Source organism: Protopterus annectens, chromosome 12.part0 (assembly GCF_019279795.1).
Source record: "Protopterus annectens isolate FY-2018-M chromosome 12.part0, PAN1.0, whole genome shotgun sequence".
Lineage (NCBI taxonomy): Eukaryota > Metazoa > Chordata > Ceratodontiformes > Protopteridae > Protopterus > Protopterus annectens.
The window spans coordinates 24,755,705-24,775,931 of record NC_056746.1 but is presented as its reverse complement, the minus strand read 5'-3'; the positions used below and the strand labels follow the sequence as shown (position 1 = coordinate 24,775,931).

The following is a 20,227-nucleotide window of genomic DNA, read 5'->3' as shown; positions in this document are numbered from 1 at the left end:
AGAAGAGGAGAGATATAGGTCTTACAAGAATGCAGAACTAAAAGACAACAGAGATAATTACTCCATAGGTGTGAACAATGTGAAGGGTATGGTAGATGTGGGCAATATTGCATCAGTGATAAGAAAAATAACCACAGATAAATGTATAAAACAGCTGAGTGCACGCATTTAAGCAATTGGTTACAAAGAGGTGAGACAGAGGAAAGTTGAGTAATGATATGGCTATTTCAAAGTAGGGGTGATCACCACAATCTAAAGTGACCATTGATAAAACAAGATGGCCCAGTGCAATGCCTTGATTTTCTAGCCTGAACATTTTACTCTGCCATATGACCTGAGGATTGCGAGTGGCACATTCTTAATTACTTGTATGCTCTAACTCAAACAATTTTATTCAGAATACATAGAAATGCCAGACAGTATATGAGCCATGAGAGTACGCATATCGCCTACTCAGGGGCGATCTCTGCCTAACATACAAAGCTATGTCAAACCCAGAGCTGCTGGACATGCTCCACTTAAAGAAATCCCAATCCCTCCGAGCTACACGCTCTAGGGACCTTAACCTTGTCACCACAATAAACAGAACATGCTGGAGGGATAGATTCCTGTCCCATAGACTTCCCATACTCTGGAACAGACTACCTATCTATGTCAAACAGAGCTCCTCATTAGCACTCTTCAAGAAAAATCTTGATGATTGGATGGGAAATGGGAAATTCACCCCGGGGATCACTTCTGTGACTCTGCTCGACAGGGGCATAGGAAAATAATTTTCTTGGGTGGCGAAAGCCAGGGTACATTTTTTGGCTAGGCTTGTATGGGCCCTAGAGCCGATAGCCTAGTACCTACCTATGAACCTATGAACCTATGAGAGCATTCCTCTCAACTGATCACCTCTACTTTGAAACAGTCATATCATATTTTTGGTCTGGTCTGTTCCTCATAAAATTTGTTTCAAGTTAAATCATTTTGGATTTAAGTCACTAAATAATGACATACATTTGATTTTCAGACTTCATATCCACTGGAAAAAATGGATACTATTGTAAAACCTGTTATTCTAGCAACTTTTTTAAATTTAAATGAGCACTATTTAACATTTCTCCCTGATCTGGTGTGTTTTTCTCCCATCATTTTTGGCCTTGCCCAGATTTCTTGCACTCAGAGGTTGAGAGCTATGCCAGAGAGAGTAGCAAACACTGAAGGAAAAATATAAAGGAATAATTAGAGTACAGGTAAGGGCAACTCTGATAAACAAACATATATCTAGCATGTAGGCAAAGAGGACTGCAGTGGAAAAATGTGAAAAACCACAAGAGGAAGCACTCCTCAGGGAGAATACTGATCAGAATCTTAAAGAACATTACTGATACTGTATCTTTGTAAACTTTGAGTAAGTATATGATGTCCCCATGCTGAGTCAGTAATCACAGAGCCTGAATCCTCACCACTAACACTGAAGAGAGACATTCACTTGAAATAAAAATGGATACACTCAGTTTTTCCATATGCAGATCTCTCTGCATCAAGCACAATTTCCCTTAAGAGCATACAGGGCACACACTCATCCCGGAGTCTGGGTGTCTTTATCTGTCTCTCCTCAGGTCCCCAATAAGGCTCCCCACTGGCACTGTGAAAGAGTGTTTTGTGTCCCTGCCCAAGTAGCTGACACACACACTTTTCATACACACACACACACACACACACACACACACACACACACACACACACACACACACACACACACACACACACACCTACCTGGGAAAGGCTGGCAGAGATTAACTACTCTACTAACTTTGCCCAGACTATAAGGTGGATTCACTGCCACCAGTCAGTTACTATAAGGCTTTTAAAAGTATACTGAGTGAAATTAATATTAATACAGATGGCAATGTTTATGAAACAGCAAATCTTTCAGGAGTGGCCAGAGTTATCACCAAATAAATATGTGCAAATACTCTCAAAGCTTAAATATGAAAAGTTTAAATATATTTAATAAATAATAAAAGAACATGAAAATTCTAAATATCTATTTACAGTAAACACCAGAGTTTTGACCACAGGGAATATTAAAAATAACACTGATCTAAAGTTTCACACAGTTATAGAAAAACAGTACTTCTAATCTCACTATATTTTCCTGACTACTCTAAAATAATTACTTTTCCCTAGTTAAGTCATTTACTACTGCATGGCAAGATGATGTGGGTGAGTGGTCCTTGTTGCCAGGTCAAAGGCAGAATCAAGAATGCTCAGAGCAAACTCCTACTAATATCTCAATATTATTTTTGGCTTACAGAATGACATCACAAACATCTGGTCATCTGTTTCCCATGCTATCACCAGTACTGGAAGCTGCCACAATTTTAGCACCTATGTGTTACCATACACACAGATAGAGCTTTGCTCATATCTCCTGGAAGTCATAAAACCAAAAACCACTCCACTCCTCTTAAGATAAGACCTATTCTGTAGCACAGGCATTACATCTCTGGCTCCATTCAAAACTGTGGAATAACATCTTTATGGCTTAACCCATAAAGTGATTTAATTTCAGATGTATTTTAAAGTTTGCTGCAGCTGGATTGTGATTAAACTCTACTCTCCCAGTGCCATCTGTTGAAATGTATACATTTAATTCAGTTGCAATAATGCATGTATATTTATTTTCTTTCCAGCAGGGGATAATGTTGATACATTTTAACACAAGCAACTTTACAAATACTTTTTTTAAACACAAGCATCTGTATAAATCAGTTTGATACACAAATGACATATAATTCTTTATAAAATTCCAGTTAACTGTGCTGGCATATGTTACAAATCCACTGCCCTGTTTCTCCTGGCATAGTGGCAGTACCTTCTATCTTCACATCTCTCCCCTTTGAAGACTCAAGCTAGTTTTTCAAGTGTCCCTTGAGAAATGTTGTTTGAGAGGAATGAGTCTATCTGGTAATACATTACCCCATACCCTCTCTTGAGAGCCAATCTGCATTGGCATTGCTAACTCCACTATGCCACTGAACTGTCATATCATATGCCTGCAACCATAGGGTCCACCATACTAACTTGGCATTTTGCTGGCTGGCTCAATGTAACCATGTTAAGGGATTGTGGTCTGTAACTACAGTGAATTTCCTTCCATACATATAGGGTTGAAGTTTCTGCAGTGCCCATACAATGGCTACACATTTTTTTTCTACCACTGCATAACATTTCTCCCTAGGTTGGAGTCTATGGTTGAGATAGATATACTACTGAATGCTCTTCTCCCTCTGAGAAAACCTGGCTGAGTACACCCCCTACCCCATGGTTCAAAGCATCCACTTGTGCAGCAAATTCTTTGCTGTAGCCTAGACTGGCTAACACAGGGGCTCCTCCCAAAGCCCCTTTAAGCTTTTGGAATGCCTGCTCACAGGTTGGAGTCCACACCCTCTTGTCTGGCCTATTTTTCCTCATCAGGACTGTGAGGGGAGCAGCTATTGTACTATAATGAGGAAGAGACTTTCTATAGTACTCTGCTGTCCCCAAGAATGCCCTCACCTACTTTTTAGTAACAGAGACAGGCCAATCCGCAAAGGCTTTCACTTTGGCAGGTTCTGACCTGCTCTTATCACTCCCCACTCTATCTCCCAGGTAGGAGACGTCTACCATACCCACCTGACACTTACTGGCCTTAATGGTCAGCTCTGCCCTTTGCAGCCTACCCAGGACCTCCCTGACATACTGAAGGTGCTCATGCCAGGGATGAATGTAAATGGCAATATCATCTATGTAAGCAAGGGCATAATCTCATGTTCCTGCTATGATATGATCTACCAGCCTCTGGAAGGATGATGGGACATTTTTCATTACAAAGGGGATCTTTGTAAACTCTTATAATTCGAAAGGAGTCACAAAGACTGACCTCTCTCCAGCCATGGGACCCAAGGGCACCTGCCAGTAGCCTTTGGTCAGATCAATAGTTGTCAGATACTTAGCCCCACCCAGCTGCTCTAATGCTTCATCTGTCCTAGGCATGGGGTAAGCATCTGATTCTGTGTGACTATTTAGTTTCCTATAGTCCACACAGAACCTGGTGCTGCCATCTTTCTTTGGTATCAGCACCATGGGGAGGCCCCAGGTACTGCTGGACTCCTGGATTACCCCCAGTTCGAACATTTCTTGTATCTCCTCCCTGAGAGTCTGACTGTCTCAGGCACTCTGTAAGGGGCCTGCTTGATAGGCCTTTGGGGTCCTATATCCACATGGTGCTGCACCAGGTGGATACACCCAGGTTTCCCAGTGAATGTGCCCCCACACCCCTGTAACACTGCTCAGATTTCTTGAACATGGGTAGGGAATATCAGCTGGGACATTGCCATCCCTTCCATGGAGGTGATAATCCAAGCTTCACTTAGGAGATCAGTCACCAGATCCCCCCTCTGACTCCTCCTGCCATCCACTGCAAATACTCAGTAACAGGGCCTCCTTATCATGGTATGGTTTCATCATTTTAACATTGTACAATTTGTGCCCTTGCCTCCTGTCTAGCATTTCTACCATGTAGTTAACATCACTGACCTTCCTTACCAATTTGAAGGGTCCCTCCCAAGCTGCCTATATCTTATTGTGTTTGACAGGAATAACAGCCATAACCTGCTGCCCTACAGCATACTCTCTGGCCCGAGCATTCCTGTCATACCAGACCTTTTTCTGCTGTTGGGCTCCTGCCAGGTTCTCATGGGCCAAGCCCATGAGCTCCCTAAGCCTTGTCCTGAGGTTTAAGACATATGCTATAACACACTCCTTGTGGGATTCACACTCATTCTCCTGCTCATCTTGAATCAAATCTAAAGGTACCCTCACCATATGCTCAAACAGCAACTCGAAGGGTGAAAAACCTGTGGATACCTGGGGTACCTCTCTGTATGCAAACAGCATATGAGGCAAATATTTGTCCCATTCTCTCTTCAACTGGTATGCAAGTGCCCATAGCATAGTGTTTAGTGTAAAATTTAACCTTTCCACAAGACCATTAGTCTGAGGATGATAGGGGGTGGTCTTTAAGAGCTTCACTCCACAGTGATTCCACAGACAAGCCAGCAGGTCTGACGTGAAATTGGCACCTCTGTCAGTCAGTATTTCTCTTGTGGAAACCCTCCCTGCTGAAAATCTCAAATAAAGCATTTGCCACCTTTTCTGCCTCAATGGATGACAGAGTCACTGCCTCGGGGTATGTAGTAGCATAATATACTACCACCAGGATATACTTCTGTCCTGTAGAGCTTGGAGTACACAGAGGCCCCACAATATCCGTAGCTACCCTCTGAAACACCTCTTCAATCACAAGGAAAGGCATCAAAGGAGCTTTGACCTTGTCTCCTGCCTTGCCTATTTTTTGGCACTGTTTACAGGTCCTGCAGTACCTGTTACATCCCTTCCAATAGACTGCAAAAATGGTCAAATCTGTAGTTCAAGTAGTCAAGTCAGCAAAAATAACCATGCCAAGAACAAATAAACAAAATTATTCTGCAAAGCTTTTGGGTTAACCACCTTCCTCAGTGCATTATAAAATCAGTTTATACATCCATTTTAAATAGGAGCAACAATTAATCACATGTCAGCCAGCTAACCTATATCACATTCCCTCCCCACCCCCATACAAATTCATGAAAAATTCATAAAAGTTAAGGTCACAGAGTATTAAAATCACATATTAAACATAATAAACATAATAAATATCATTTCATTCTTAATATTTTCATACTCACTTATGTTATTTTATTTCTTTTTGTTTTTTTACTAAAACAGGATTTTTTAGAAATAAAAGAATATGAATGGATTGTAAGGCTAAGAGCAGATAGTAAACCAGGTATTAACAGTATGGCTAGTATAAAGCCTATTTTAGTAAAAAAAAAAAAAAGAAATAAAATAGCATAAGAAAATATTAAGAATTAAGTGATAATATTTATTATGTTTATTATGTTTAATATGTGATTTTAAACTCTGTGACTTTAACATTTTATGAATTTTTCATGAATTTGTATGGGGGCAGGGAGGGGATGTGATATAAGTGCATGATAGGTTAGCTGGCTGACATGCGAATAATTGATGCTCCTATTTAAAATAGATGCATTAACTGATTTTATAATGCACTGAGGAAGGGTGTTAAACCGAAAGCTTTGCAGAATAAATTTATTTGTTCTTTGCTGACATCCCTTCCAATCCCAGGCCAATAAAAGTTCTGCATAATACATATCTTGGTATGCTTTATTCCCATATGACATGCAAAAGGAGTGTCATAGGCTGTGGATAGAAGTGTCAGACAGTAGGCTCTGGGCACTACCAACTGCTGTACTACCTCACCCTCTAGCCATCCCTCAGAGGTCCACTCACTATACAGTAACCCTTTGTTCCAGTATACAGACTTCCCTTTTCCTTGAGAATCAGGTGCCTCCCTAGCTACCTCCCTCAAGCCTCTTAGTGTAGGGTCTGAAAACTGAGACTGTCTCAGCTCTACTTTTGTGACTCTTCACAGCTACCCTTCTACAGGAAGTCTGGTATCCTCTGACATTGGTGCCTCACTGTCAGCTTGGGTACTACCACTCACCTCTGCCCTTGCAGCCACTCTGTCCAAGGGAACATCAGTACCTAACAGCAACTGTGGTTCACCTTCAGGCTCACTGCTACAGGGTAGCTCCCTCCCTGAAATAGCCACCTTACCACCCCTGGCTTCAGGTATGAGTTCTGTCTGGGTCTCCCCCAGGCTACCAGACCTACATGTCTGTCTTCAAGCCTGACTGTGTGCAATTTCATGCACACAAGGTTCTGCATTATCAAAATCATTCCCTATCAGGATGTCTGCAGGGATATACTCAAACACATCTACTTGCTTGCTTCCTTTTCCACCCTCCCAGTCAAGGTGAACCCTGGTCAAAGGCATTTGGAATAGGATCTCTCCTAAAGCTCTGACTGGAGTGGGCTGTCCAAGCAAGTACTGCTCCTCTTTAACCAATGCAGGCTTCACAATGGTTACGTAAGAGGCTGTGTCTGTCTTAGCAGTGCCCTGCTTTGCATGCACTAAGATAGGATATAGCCTCTTGTGATAGTTTGGTACCCCTGTTGTCTCCAGACAACTTACCACTGGCATACTGTTATTCCCACTTGCTGGCTCCCACACCTTTTCTTCCCTTCCTTGCATCTGTGGACATCTATATGCTACATAGCCCCACTGATTACATTTAAAACCTTGAACCCTTGCCATAGTTTAAGCAGTCAGTATCAGACAATTTAGAGACAGCAGTTGCAGCTTTACCATGGAGTAAGGTGGTCAGGAAATGTACCCAGAGCCCTTAGTCAACATTACACTGTTTACATACCCTTTAAAATATATGAATAAAACTATCAACATTATCACACTCTGTAAATTGTGGAAGAAATTTACTGACCTTTATTGCTTCTGGGATTCGGTTATTCCCTTCCCTATTAACCCCATGACTCTGGTGAAGGGTCAGCATCTCCCTCTCATGTTGATGCTGCTTCTCATTTTCATGACCCTGGTGAAGGGTCAGTATCTCCCTCTCATGTTGATGCTGCTTCTCCTTTTCATGACCCTGGTGAAGGGTCAGCATGTCCCTCTCATGTTGATGCTGCTTCTCATTTTCATGACCCTGGTGAAGGGTCAGCATGTCCCTCTCATGTTGATGCTGCTTCTCCTTTTCATGACTCTGGTGAAGAGTCAGCATCTCCCTCTCATGTTGATGCTGCTTCTCATTTTCATGACCCTGGTGAAGAGTCAGCATCTCCCTCTCATGTTGATGCTGCTTCTCCTTTTCATGACCCTGGTGAAGGGTCAGCATCTCCCTCTCATGTTGATGCTGCTTCTCCTTTTCATGACCCTGGTGAAGAGTCAGCATCTCCCTCTCATGTTGATGCTGCTTCTCCTTTTCATGACCCTGGTGAAGAGTCAGCATCTCCCTCTCATGTTGATGCTGCTTCTCCTTTTCATGACCCTGGTGAAGAGTCAGCATCTCCCTCTCATGTTGATGCTGCTTCTCCTTTTCATGACTCTGGGGAAGGGTCAGCATCTCCCTCTCATGTTGATGCTGCTTCTCATTTTCTTCAGCCTCCAAACATCACAGTCTCTATGCTGATTCTAATTCTAAATGTTTGGCCTCCAGTCCAAGTGTCTTTAACTCCAGATGGAGTTTTAAGTCTTCTAAGGAAAAATTGAACTGTCCTGTTTCTAAGGGCTGCAAATCCCCATCACCAGACTGGTTATCCTCCTGGACATTGGTCTGAGCTGTGACTAAGGTTGAAATTATTTCTTCTGTAGTCAGGTTGGCATACACCAGTCCTTTGGCTTCACACACCTTGGCAAACTGGTTCTTTGTCAGCTTACCATAATCCTCTGCTGACATCTTTGCCTGCTCTCCTTGACTAACTAAACTAACAAAAAAAAAAATAAAAACTGTTGTGAAATGAAACTGAATGTTCATATTGCAGCTGCCTGAGAATATACTTTTAGTGACAACTGCTTACAGGCTACATAAATTCAATATCCACATCACTACTCACTAATATGTGATGTCCCCACTCTGGACCAGTAATCAAGGAGCCTGAATACTCACCACTGACACTGGAGAGGAACATTCACTTGGAATACAAATGGATACACTCAGTATTTCCACATGCAGACCTCTCAGCATCAAGCACAATTTCCCTTAAGAGCACACAGGGCACACACTCAGCCCTGGGTCTGGGTGTCTCTCCTCCAGCCCCCAATAAGGCTCCCCACTGGCACTGTGAAACCAGTGCTTCATGTCCCTGCCCCAGGTAGCTGACACACACACTCTTTGAGATTTAATTTTCACACACACACACACACACACACACACACACACACACACACACACACACACACACACACACACACACACACACACACACACACACCTTGGAAAGGCTGACACAGATTACCTGCTCTACCAACTTTACCCAAACTATAAGGTAGGTTCACTGCCACCAGTCAATTACTATAAGGATCTTAAAAGGGTATCCAATTATACTGAGTGAAATTAATATTAATACAAATGGTAATGTTGACCAAACAGAAAAGCTTTCAGGAGTGGCCAGCATTATCACCAAATACCTATGTGCAAATACTCTCAAAGCATAAATATTCTCTAAAAAGGACCAACCACAATGAAAAGTTTAAATACATTTAATAATAAATAATGAACATGGAAATACTAAATATCTATTTACAGTAAACACCAGAGTTTCAGTCACAGGGAACATTAAAAATAACACCGATGGAAAATTTCACAGTTATAGAAAAACAGTACTTCTAATCTCACTACATTTTCAAGACTAATCTAAAAGAATTACTGTTCCCTAGTTAAGTTAATAACTTCCACAAGATAGACACCTACTAATATCTAAACATTATTTTTGGCTTACAGAATGACATCACACACACACATCTGGTCACCTGACTCTGTTTCCCATGCTATCACCAGCACTAGAAGGTGACACGATTTTAGTACCTATGTGTTACCATACACACAAATAGAGCTTTGCTCAGATCTCCTGGAAGTCATAAAACCATAAAACCATTCTAATCTTCCTACAGGAGCTACAACCTATTCTCTAGCACAGGCATTGCTTCTCTGGTTCCATTCAAAACTGTGGGATAACATATTTATGGCTTAACCCATAAAGTAAAAAGTAAAGTTAAAGTTTGCTGCAGATGGATTGTGATTAACCTTTGCTCTGCCAGTATCCTGTGTTGAAACATATACATTTAATTTAGTTGCAATAATGCATATACATTTATTTTCTTTCCAAACAGGCACACTGATGATATATTTTAAAACAAGCAACTTTACAAATATACTTTTAAACACAAACATCTGTACAAATCAGTTTGATATACAAATGACATATAATTCTTTACAACATTCCAGCTAATTGTGCTGGCATATGTTACAAATCCACTGCCCTATTTCTCCTGGCATGGCTGGCAGTACCTCCTAGCATCACATCTCTCCCCCCTTTGAAGACCCAAGCTAGTTTTTCAAGTGCCCCTTGAGAAATGTTGCTTGAGAGGAATGAGCCTATCTGGTAATACATTACCCCATACCCTCTCTTGAGAGCCCATCTGCATTGGCATTGCTAACTCCACTATGGTGCTGAAGTGTTATATCATATGCCTGCAACCATAGGCTGGACCATACTAACTTGGCATTTTGCTGGTTGGCTCAGTGTAACCATGTTAATGGACTGTGTTCTGTAACTACAGTGAATTTACTTCCATACATATAGGGTTGAAGTTTCTGCAGTGCCTATACTATGGCTAAACATTCTTTTTCTGCTGCTGCATAATATTCTTCCCCAGGTAATCTGCTGCCCTATTTCTTCTGGCATTGCTGGCAGGACCTCCTATCATCACAAACTACATATATATAATGTGTGGTTATGAATGGAAGAACAGGTACAGACATCTGAAGAGAATCAGTACAACCTGGAGCATATACAATTACACAGATGCACACACACACATGCACACACACACACACACACACACACACACACACACACGTGAGAGCATTTGATGGATTGTCAGAAGTATGCCTTAGGGGTCTTACCAGAAAATTCTTTAAATGTACACATCAATATATCTGTATAAAGTGATGGCACCTAGATGAGTATCCACCTGATTTGTAACAGTACTTAGGATTCAACAAGAATACCACCTTCTAAGGGTGTAATCTCCACTGCTATCAAGCCTGCAAGTACATGCACTCTCCATTTTATGTGGAGTGCCACATCTTATCTCCTCTTAGCCTACATTTCACCGAGTGTAAAGTGGAAGATGTCCAAACTAGTTAAGTTCAACTCTCAAGGTTTCTATATGCATGCAGTTCCATTTCTGTGAGGTTATAGGGGTAATATGTACTTCTTTCATTATTTCACAACAATAAAAGCAGGCTAGTATCTGGACTTCGGTTTTATCATACCCAGATGACTGCCCAGAATAAATCACCATGTCCTTAAATTAACAACTGATGGGTAACTATTCTCTATTATTTACTTCCCAAATTTACTACTTAATAGAGCAGGTTATTCTACATCTCAAAATATGGAGACCATGGTTGGGGCCCTGTGGGGAAGCTTGTTCCAACTACCCAACAATATTTGTGCACACCTAGCTTAGGGTTTCTTCTTCTTCTTACTAGGCATTTTAAAGTTACGTCAGCTAGTTGGAAGTCACAGCAGAGCAGATCCTTCCTTCTGGGTATCTCTGTAGGTGGATGGTCCATCTTCCTCTACCACTAAGACAGACACTGTTATAGCTGTGTCTTTTTCTTCCCTAAGGAAGAGTTACTCAGTCAGGTGATACTCTGGACCATCTTTTTTCTCTGCTTGCAGGTAGCAGTAATAGTTTGTTTAGAGTTTATTATAGCTTTTATTACTCTCCTTTATCATTCCTATTCTCAGGAGCGGCCTGAGGCCAACTGGTGCCCTAGGACAAAGGGCTCCACGGCACCCCCCACCACACTACCTGGTGCCCCCATCCTGGTCTGCCTACACCAAATAAATACTGGAAAAGTGCCCCTGCTACAGTGGCACCCTAGGCGGCTGCCTAGTTGGCCTATGCCTAAGGCCGGCTATGCCTATTCTAATGCCAGGGGGAGGCAGGGGATCTCATCATTTTTCTCCTGTCTCTCTTACCCCATCTTGCACCATCCATGGTTTCTATGGAGTTATTTTAGTTAACTTTCCCTTTCCTCTAGTAACATTCTTCTTTTTGGGAACATTTATCTATGCCATAGTGTTGCCAAGTTTGTCCTCTGTTTAAACTAAAATAACTTTATTTTATTTCATCCACTTGTTAGCTAGGTCAGTCTGCTGGACACAAGTGTTCTTTTTTAGGAGAAGTCCAGGAGTACTGTCTGGTTGCGTGACTTGCTTGGAGTCACACAGTAGTAAAATAAAAGTAGAAGGAATCAAACCCTGTACTCAAGGCTACAGGAAGCATCTCATTAACAGCTCAGAGCATTAAGGCTCTGTGGCAAAGACCAGAGAAAGTGTCACCTCTTCTTTGGGCTTAACAGTTTCCCTTTTAATCAATTGGTGAGACCCTCCCAACATCCTGGCAATTTTCCACTTACCAGTTCCTCCACAACTCTTTAAAGTTATGAGTCCTTCCTTTAATTTCATTATAACTGAGTTCTGGTAATAATACAACAGGATGTAACACTCCCCTAAATGAGGTCTGTATCAGTGACCAGGAGTGATCTGGTAGTGCCTTTTCTCACTATGAGTACAGATAACTTCCTGTGGCTCAGGGGTCTATGCTTTCCTTTTACAAAAGTACTGGGATTTAACAAGTGTGATCATGATACCAGACCTCAGCCATTGATCATAAGCATATATTTCATTAGCTTGGCTGTGTTGTAATAACAAAAACCTGTTTCTACCGGCCTTGTGGTAGCATGATCACACTCCATGGCTCTTGTTTTTTTTTATTTTATTTTACATTGGTTAACCAGGAAAGTCTGACTTGGAATTAATCCAATTTTCAGTGGAGGCCCAGGGAGTAAGGCTCCAGATGCATGTCTTTATAACATGGGAGGAAACTGGAGCACCCAGAGGAAACCCACACGAACACAGGGAGGACATGCAGACTCTGCACAGGAGGCACCCCAGCTGAGAATCAAACCAGAGAACCTCTCGCTGTGAGGCAACAATACTACCGCTGCACCACTGTGCCATCCTGTATTGCTCTCCTTTTGTATCCCCAGTTAACTGGATGGGAGTGTCTTGCCTACCTACTCTACAGTATTTGGATATATATCTTTGTTTCCCTCATTTATACAAAAGAATAGGGGTCAAAGTACCCATTACCTTCAGACTATAGCTATCAACCAATCTGTTAGAAGTCTGCTTAAACATACTTTTGTAATATATCATGCTTTCTATCAGTGTTACAAATTCATCAGGGTTCTGAGGCTCAGCTTGACATGTCCACTGTTTTATAAGTAGTAGGTAATGTTCTCTTATATCAGTCTATGATTAAAATCTCCAGCATTGTTTCTTTGCTGTTATGTGCATCAGAGTCTAATGCTTCTTTTGTTGTATGTTTCACCTTAAATAGTGTAGCCCTTTGTGTATTAACTTTTGAAAAGATCATCTCATGGAACGTATATACTTGTGTCTCAGCAATTATCCCTGCCATGGCCAACAAGGTAATTTTAATTTTATCAAAGTCATAACAATGAGTAATAAGAACAGACATTCTGCCGATAGGGATGACTGGAGTCATACACATAATAGGCAAGAGGGGGCTGGAATTTATTGGAGAAAACTGGTAAAGGAACCAAGGGATTGGGAGACAATAACTAGAAAGGGAAAGGTAATAGACTGGGAAGATGCCAATAATTTATTTGGACTGCAGTTTAGAGACTGTCTTCCCTATCAAGGAATGATATCAGAGTATAGTCAAAGAGAAAGAAAGAAAAAAAAGAAAAAGAAGGAAAGAGAAAGGAAGAAAGAAAGAAAGAGAAAGAGAAAGAAAGAAAGAAAGAAAGACAGACAGACAGAAGGGGGTCCTAAATAAAAGTCCAGCACTTGTAGAGTTTTTAATAGAATCTAGAACAGAAGCTGCCATTAATAAAGGGAATAATTAGCACAGTATGTGAAATATTGTATGATAACTATAAGAATCAATCAGTCTAATTATGGTGGCTGCCAAAAAAGCAATTACTAGAAAATGGAAATCAAAGTCTAGACCAACTTTACTAAGAGCAGTGAATATGGTAACAGAAATAAAACGAGTGGAACTGGGATCTTTAGAAAAAGGAAGGAGTGAACTACGTAGGAAAAAAATGGAAATTGTGGGAACAGTATATGCAGAGGTTTAAAAGGCAAGATTTTTGAATATGCCATATAATGCTTAACTGACAATGTCTGGAAAGATTGAAAGTGATGTACAATGTTTCAACTACAGTTGTTTCAATGGTGTCTGTGATGCATAATGTTTGCAACTAAAGTGGTGTCAATGTCATTTTTTTTCATTTATATAAATGTAAGATTGCCTATGTCATGCGTGATAATTTAATAAAGATGTTTTTTGAAAAAAAAACAATGAGTAATAGGAATATCCTAAAAGCTTCTCCTACAAGATGAGCAGGTGGTATAGAAGCTCAAAATTAGCAGATGGGTCATTAGATATTGGGACTTGCATAGGGAAGATAGCTAAAGGATTTGTAGGGACAACTGGGAAAACTTCAAAACTGCTTGTAGGAAATGGATTTGCAGGTATGTGAAAAAGCAAAGAAAGACCATATTGAGAGAAAGCAGGTTATTGAACAGCAGAAATTAAAAAAAAATAAAGGCCAGGTATACAAGAATGGGTGTGATGGCAGAGTCCAAGTAATGGGAAAGATACCACCTTTTCTGTTGTTCCAAGGGGTCACCTCCTACAAGCTTTTACCCCAAAAATGTAAAGAAAGGCAGTAGGAAATTGTGATAAATGCCCTCAGGGATAACAGAGGATAATTATGCGTGAAATAAGCATAAATAACATTTTAGCGGTAGAATATAATAAAAGTACTAAAAACAAACTGGTTAATATTAACCATGCTGCATTAAAACTTCTTAAGGAAATTAACCCTCAGTGTCTGCATGAAGCTGATAAGCAGGAAGTGACCAGACAATGGTCAAAAGGCAAGACTATAGATGCCATTAGTGATTTGCCATAGTGGAAGTGCTGGGCATTGATGGGTTCTCTCCAAATATGTATAATGCTTGGAAAAAGGAAATAGCCACCTATTTACTGCAAATAGTTTTGAAGGCAATTAATACTCACTGCTTCTCACTAGATATTACTTTAGTTAAAGTATTAATGTTCCCCAAGCCGCAGAAAGATCCCAGAGACACTGAAATATACAGGTCTATATCCCACTTGCAATCAGAATGCAACATTTAGGGTAAAATCCTGACTTAGTAGTTGGAGAATTTTCTTCCTGGTGTGATGGGAGAAAACCACATGTTTCTGAAGCAGGGAGCAAGCAACTCAGATCTAGTTAGAGTAAGGCTTGATATTCAAAAGGGTTGCTCTGGGCAAGATTTGCCTGCAGCAGCTCTGCTACATGACTTTAGCAAAGCCTTTGTGTTTGTACATTGCTGTTTTTTTAATTTTTTTTTTTTTTGGTGGGCTATGGCTAAACTGGGTCTCCGCCAATTATTCATCAAATGGTGTCACGTCCTGTATGCGAAGCGAAGCCATTAGCCCAAGTGGTGTCCAATGGTCTAAAGTCAAATCGTATTATGTTACAAAGAGGCACTAGACAAGGTTGCCTTCTTCCCCCTATTGTTTATCAAGGCTGCCTTCTGCCCCCTATTGTTTATTGTGGTGGCATATAGTATTGATCTACCCTTGAGGCATCAATACAATTCTTACCAGATTGAAATTAAAGGGTAGAAAGCCTCCTCCCCCCAAGACATGGTTTGCAGATGATTGCATGGTCTGTTGAAGCGAACAGGTCCACTGGGTTCCACATATCCTTTCCTTTCTTCAGAGCTCAGTACCAGCAACAAAGCTAAAATCAACTTATCCAAGGAGTTATATTCCCCTTAAGCAGCAGTGCTGAAATAAACCTGCATGTAGCACCGAGCTTCCCTGAACAGGATAATAAGAAGCACCTCTATCTTGGTATCTGTATGACTTTACCATTAGAAAGGACAGTTGAAGTCAATACTGCTGCCACTTTGGAAATGGTTAGTAAAATTCAAGTGGTTAAAATGCAGATACTGCATAAAGTGCTTTAAATTTTTAGGCATCCCCTTTGTGTTTAGGTTTCCGGATTTATTAAACTATGTCAAATGTTCTGTGTAATGGTAAACCCCTAGAATGAGCAGATAATGTTAAATTACTCCCACAAGATGAGGACCTAGGTCTTCCAAATCTGTTTGCTTATGACACTGCCATTATTAGATGAGGATATGCACTGGCAAGATCTCCAACTCCCCCTCCCAATTTCGGTACTTGCTGAAATTAACTTATTTGCATCAAACCTCTTTGCTGGGAGGATAAAACCCTCCTACAGCATATGGGATCTTGGGGGCTTAGATCTACAGACAAAAAATAACTGCTGTTTCTAGAGGGAAGCAATCCATGGGCTGCAGTTTATTTTCATCTATCTGGTTTAATTCCAGTATTACTATAGAGAACCCCCCCCCCATTTTTGATTAAAATTGGGCAACATAGGAATTCTTTTTGAGAGATATTTGGGATTGGAATGCTAACCAGCTGATAACCTTTACAGATCTATATCAACAACTTCCTGTATTTAAGCTTACTTAAAGGACAACAATGGGATTTGATTATTAAATGCTCAACTTCTCTGTCCTTTTTCTCCCTATTTACAATCCCTGCTATGAATAAACATAAATACAGCATTTAAAATATTTTAAATCAACTGCTTCTCTCCACTAGAAAAGTATCTTACTGTACTGTGGTGGTTTCACTTTCAAAAAACTTTTAACATGCCATGGAAAAGCTTGTTGCAGTCTCCACTTCACTGATGTCATAAAGGTCACTGAATTCAACTAGTTTTCTGGCCAATTCCCTCCCCAAACTGACATCACTACTACCGTCTTAAAAACCCACCCATGCTGTGATGTCACAGCTCCCTGGTCCTTCCCCTATCCATACAGAAAGTAAAGGCTAGAACAAGGAAATAGTACATGAGTCAAGTCTTCTGCTGTAAGCTGTCAATCACAGCAGGTAACAGCACTAATTACCCTTAGCACTTTGACAGCTAGGAAAGTTAGGTGTGAAGGGGATGGGAGATGAGTCAAAGTAGTAGAATTCAGGCTTCACAAAAGACTGCAGTTTAGCCATTCTGAAAAAAGCAGCTGTAAAAAGCACCTTGAAAGTCTGTTCTGTGGCATTTGCACTGTTTGTGTTTTAAGTAGTTACTGAACGGCATGTTACTTAAAACTAACTGACTGAAAGACAGTAGTATATGCATGTAAAAATCAATGGAGTGACAGGAGCTTTAGGAAGAAAGAGGCCTGCATGATGTCATTTTTTTTTACAAACAAGCACTGCATTGTGGGATACCTAGAGGCAGACTAAACGATCAGAATTACTTCAAGGTGCCAGACCCCATGTTGTCAGACTCAGAAATTACATATAATAATATTTAAAAACTTGTAAATAGTCCCAGAGTGGTGTTAAAATGTAGGAAACACCAAACCAAACCATGATAAAATAAACATGTTTTTGAGTCTAGTGGTGCAGTTCTCCTTTAACAGTAGTACTTGTGAATAAGCCAAAGTAATAAAACAACAATTGCAGGCATTTCAGACCATGGAAGTCTACTGGAAAATGTTCCCTTTGAGAATTCAGTAGATAGGGTATTTCCTAGCTCCAAAGTTAAAGTTAGTACCATCTATCAATATTAAACTGATTCACCTCAGATAGGTTTCACAGAATTAAAACAGAAGTGGAACTTGTACTGTCATAGTGATACAGCTAACACACAATGAAGATTGTTTACATTTTTTTTGGTAGAATGACAACTCCCTCCACTTGGTAGACTTTAAAGCTTCTCTGCAGACCACTCTGTCAGAGATGCTGGATGAGCTGATTGGAATGACTAGGGAGATGATTTTTTGACCTATGCTGCAGAACTGGAATTTCTTATTTTATAGATATACTTCTGTTAAAATTATTACATTGTTGGCAGTCCATCCCACTTTCATTACAAATAAAAGTAAATGGCAACACTCCAACAGACTGGTGTTGTGGGCCTCAAGATGCAGGCTATGCATATAGGATATGGTCCCCCCCCCCCCGTCACTGCACTCTGGACTCATTTGATCAGGTTGAGTGTACTCATATTCACAGCAATGCTACTACAGCAACATCATATGTATCAACCCCACCCCACCCCCAGTTAAAATAGATAAAGTGTTATTTTTGTGAGTCTGAAATGTGGTGCTCACTTTGATGACCTTTATTTTGCAACACTGGATGTCCACTCCCTCAGTTTGGTTGATCCATTTTCACTTTCTCAATTACAAATTAAAAGTTCGGCCCTGTTGATCCTTTGATATGAAGCACTGGAATCAAACTTGGAATACAGTTTTTTCATTTTTAGATTCAGGCGTACTTAATAGCTAGTGGATTTTTTTGTTTAGGATTTAAGTAGGTCTTTTTATTAATACAGTACATGCTAGCATTGTGTGCTGTCAACTTGATGTATCTCTTTCTCTGTGATTCAGTGAACATGGAAATGGCTGTTAAATAAAGTAGATTTTTTTTGCAAAAATAAATAAATAATAGTTTAACAAATGGGTAAGAGTTCATTCACTTCCTTGAAGGCTTTCCACTGACAGGTGATAAAGCACAGCTGAAGAAGATAAATAGGCAGTTTTTCTTAGGAAGATCTTCCTACTCATGGACGGTAAGCTTTGGCAAAGCAAAAGTCCTCAGTTTAAACTTTTGGTGCAGCAGCAGCATTTCGTTTAATGTGTCATATAGTCTCTGGGTGAAAATCAAAGTCCTAAAATCAAAATTTAAAAAAATTTAGTAAAATGTATTATCGCTGGTGTAGGTAGGAAATACCTGCAAACAAGGAAAGTGAACAAAGGTCTTCTGACTCAAAAACATATAAAAAAGAAGTGTTTCACCAAACCATATACAGTGTACTCTTGTGGCCTCAATCAAATGAGCTAAAAAATGTTTTTACCTCCTCCTCACCATTTCTTTAGCACATGTAGTTCCAGTCTTCTCACTCTGTTCTGACAGCAGTGTACCCTTTCATTCTTCCAGGTTCTCCAGAATCTTTAGAGCCCCCTCAGTGAGCATCTTTAACTCTCTCTGTAATTACCCACCTAACAGGTGAATACTAAAAGCCCCAGATCCATATCAAATCTCATCAAAATCATAAGACCAGTAAAAGTAAGTCCTAAACTGTTTCAGGATATTATCTGCTTATTAGCAGTTTTATATCACCTTTTTGATACTACCTGCCAGCCGCCATCCAGTAAAACCATCAGTCTATGTTACAAGTCCATTCAGACAACATATTAGGTTAAAATTAGAGGAAAATACTTGTTAAAGGCTTTAGGAATAACATAGTGTATGAAAAAGTGTGAGATGGATGCAATTAATATGTCTTAGTTTAAAGTTAGTATAATCACAGACTGTCATGTTTGCTATATTGTATTCAGTTATTTTCAATTTTTAGTTTAGCTTAATCAATTTATTCTTGGCTAGGGTGCCTTCTGTGTGGAGTCGGCATGTCCTCCCTGTGGTCGCGTCAGTTTCCTCCAGGTGCTCTGGTTTCCTCCCACATCCCAAAGACATGCAGTAGGTGGACTGGCCACTCTAAATTGGCCCTAGGCATGAGTGTTTGCATGTGTGTGCCTTCTGTGGAAGGTTGGGCACTGGGATGGCAACTCAACACTGTAAAACTCCACTGCCAATCATGAGCGGACAGATGATCCGCTGGGGCGACCCCTAACCGGGAAAAGCCAAAAGAAGAAGAAGAAGAAGAAGTCTAGCTTAATGAATTTGTGAGGTTTTAATGTGACTGGGTCATCAACAAATTTTGAATCAACTGTTTTGAATAAGATTGAAATTGAAGATAGCATGTATTTCCTAAGCATTTAAAATGAGTACATTTACAAAGAAATATTTGCCATATATCTGGTAAGTTTAAAAGTATAGCACAGGTCTTTAAGGCCATCAGCTACTGACAAGATTAATTTTACAGCCTTAAATTTTACCCCCTCAAGCTTCTGGTTGCATACCATGCAATTCTAATGGAGTGAAAACCTGACAATGCTTCTAGACTGACATGCGCCTTGTCTCTCTACTGCGTATGCATATCTCCTACCAGTACTCCTACGCACTGCCGCAATCCTCACTAACCTACGCCACTGCCTCCTAAGAAAGCTAGAACAATTCTACAATAAAATTGCCAAACTCACTGCTAATTTGCTTAACAGATCCCACCTCTGCCCTGCACTATCAAAAATAAACTGGATGGAATTTCCCAACTATTTTAAATTCCTTCAGCTAAAGTTGTTCATTCCATACTTCACCACCCAGATGAATGCCCTTTGCTGCATACCCTCCTGCACTGGTATAACCCTAGCAGACTCTTCCACTCTAAAGATAAATTCCTGCCACAACAAACCAAATCCAATAACTTAT

General features: G+C 40.4%; 1 protein-coding gene across 1 annotated transcript in view; it reads left to right on the top strand.

The window, feature by feature from the left end:
- The first annotated feature begins 14,301 nt into the window (after nucleotides 1–14,301).
- LOC122817313 (extensin-2-like) overlaps nucleotides 14,302–20,227 on the top strand; it is a 158,187-nt gene continuing 152,261 nt past the window's right edge. Inside the window, exon 1 of the mRNA XM_044090535.1 lies at nucleotides 14,302–14,394. Coding sequence (XP_043946470.1) covers nucleotides 14,302–14,394 — 93 coding nt within the window. The remainder of the gene's footprint in view (nucleotides 14,395–20,227) is intronic.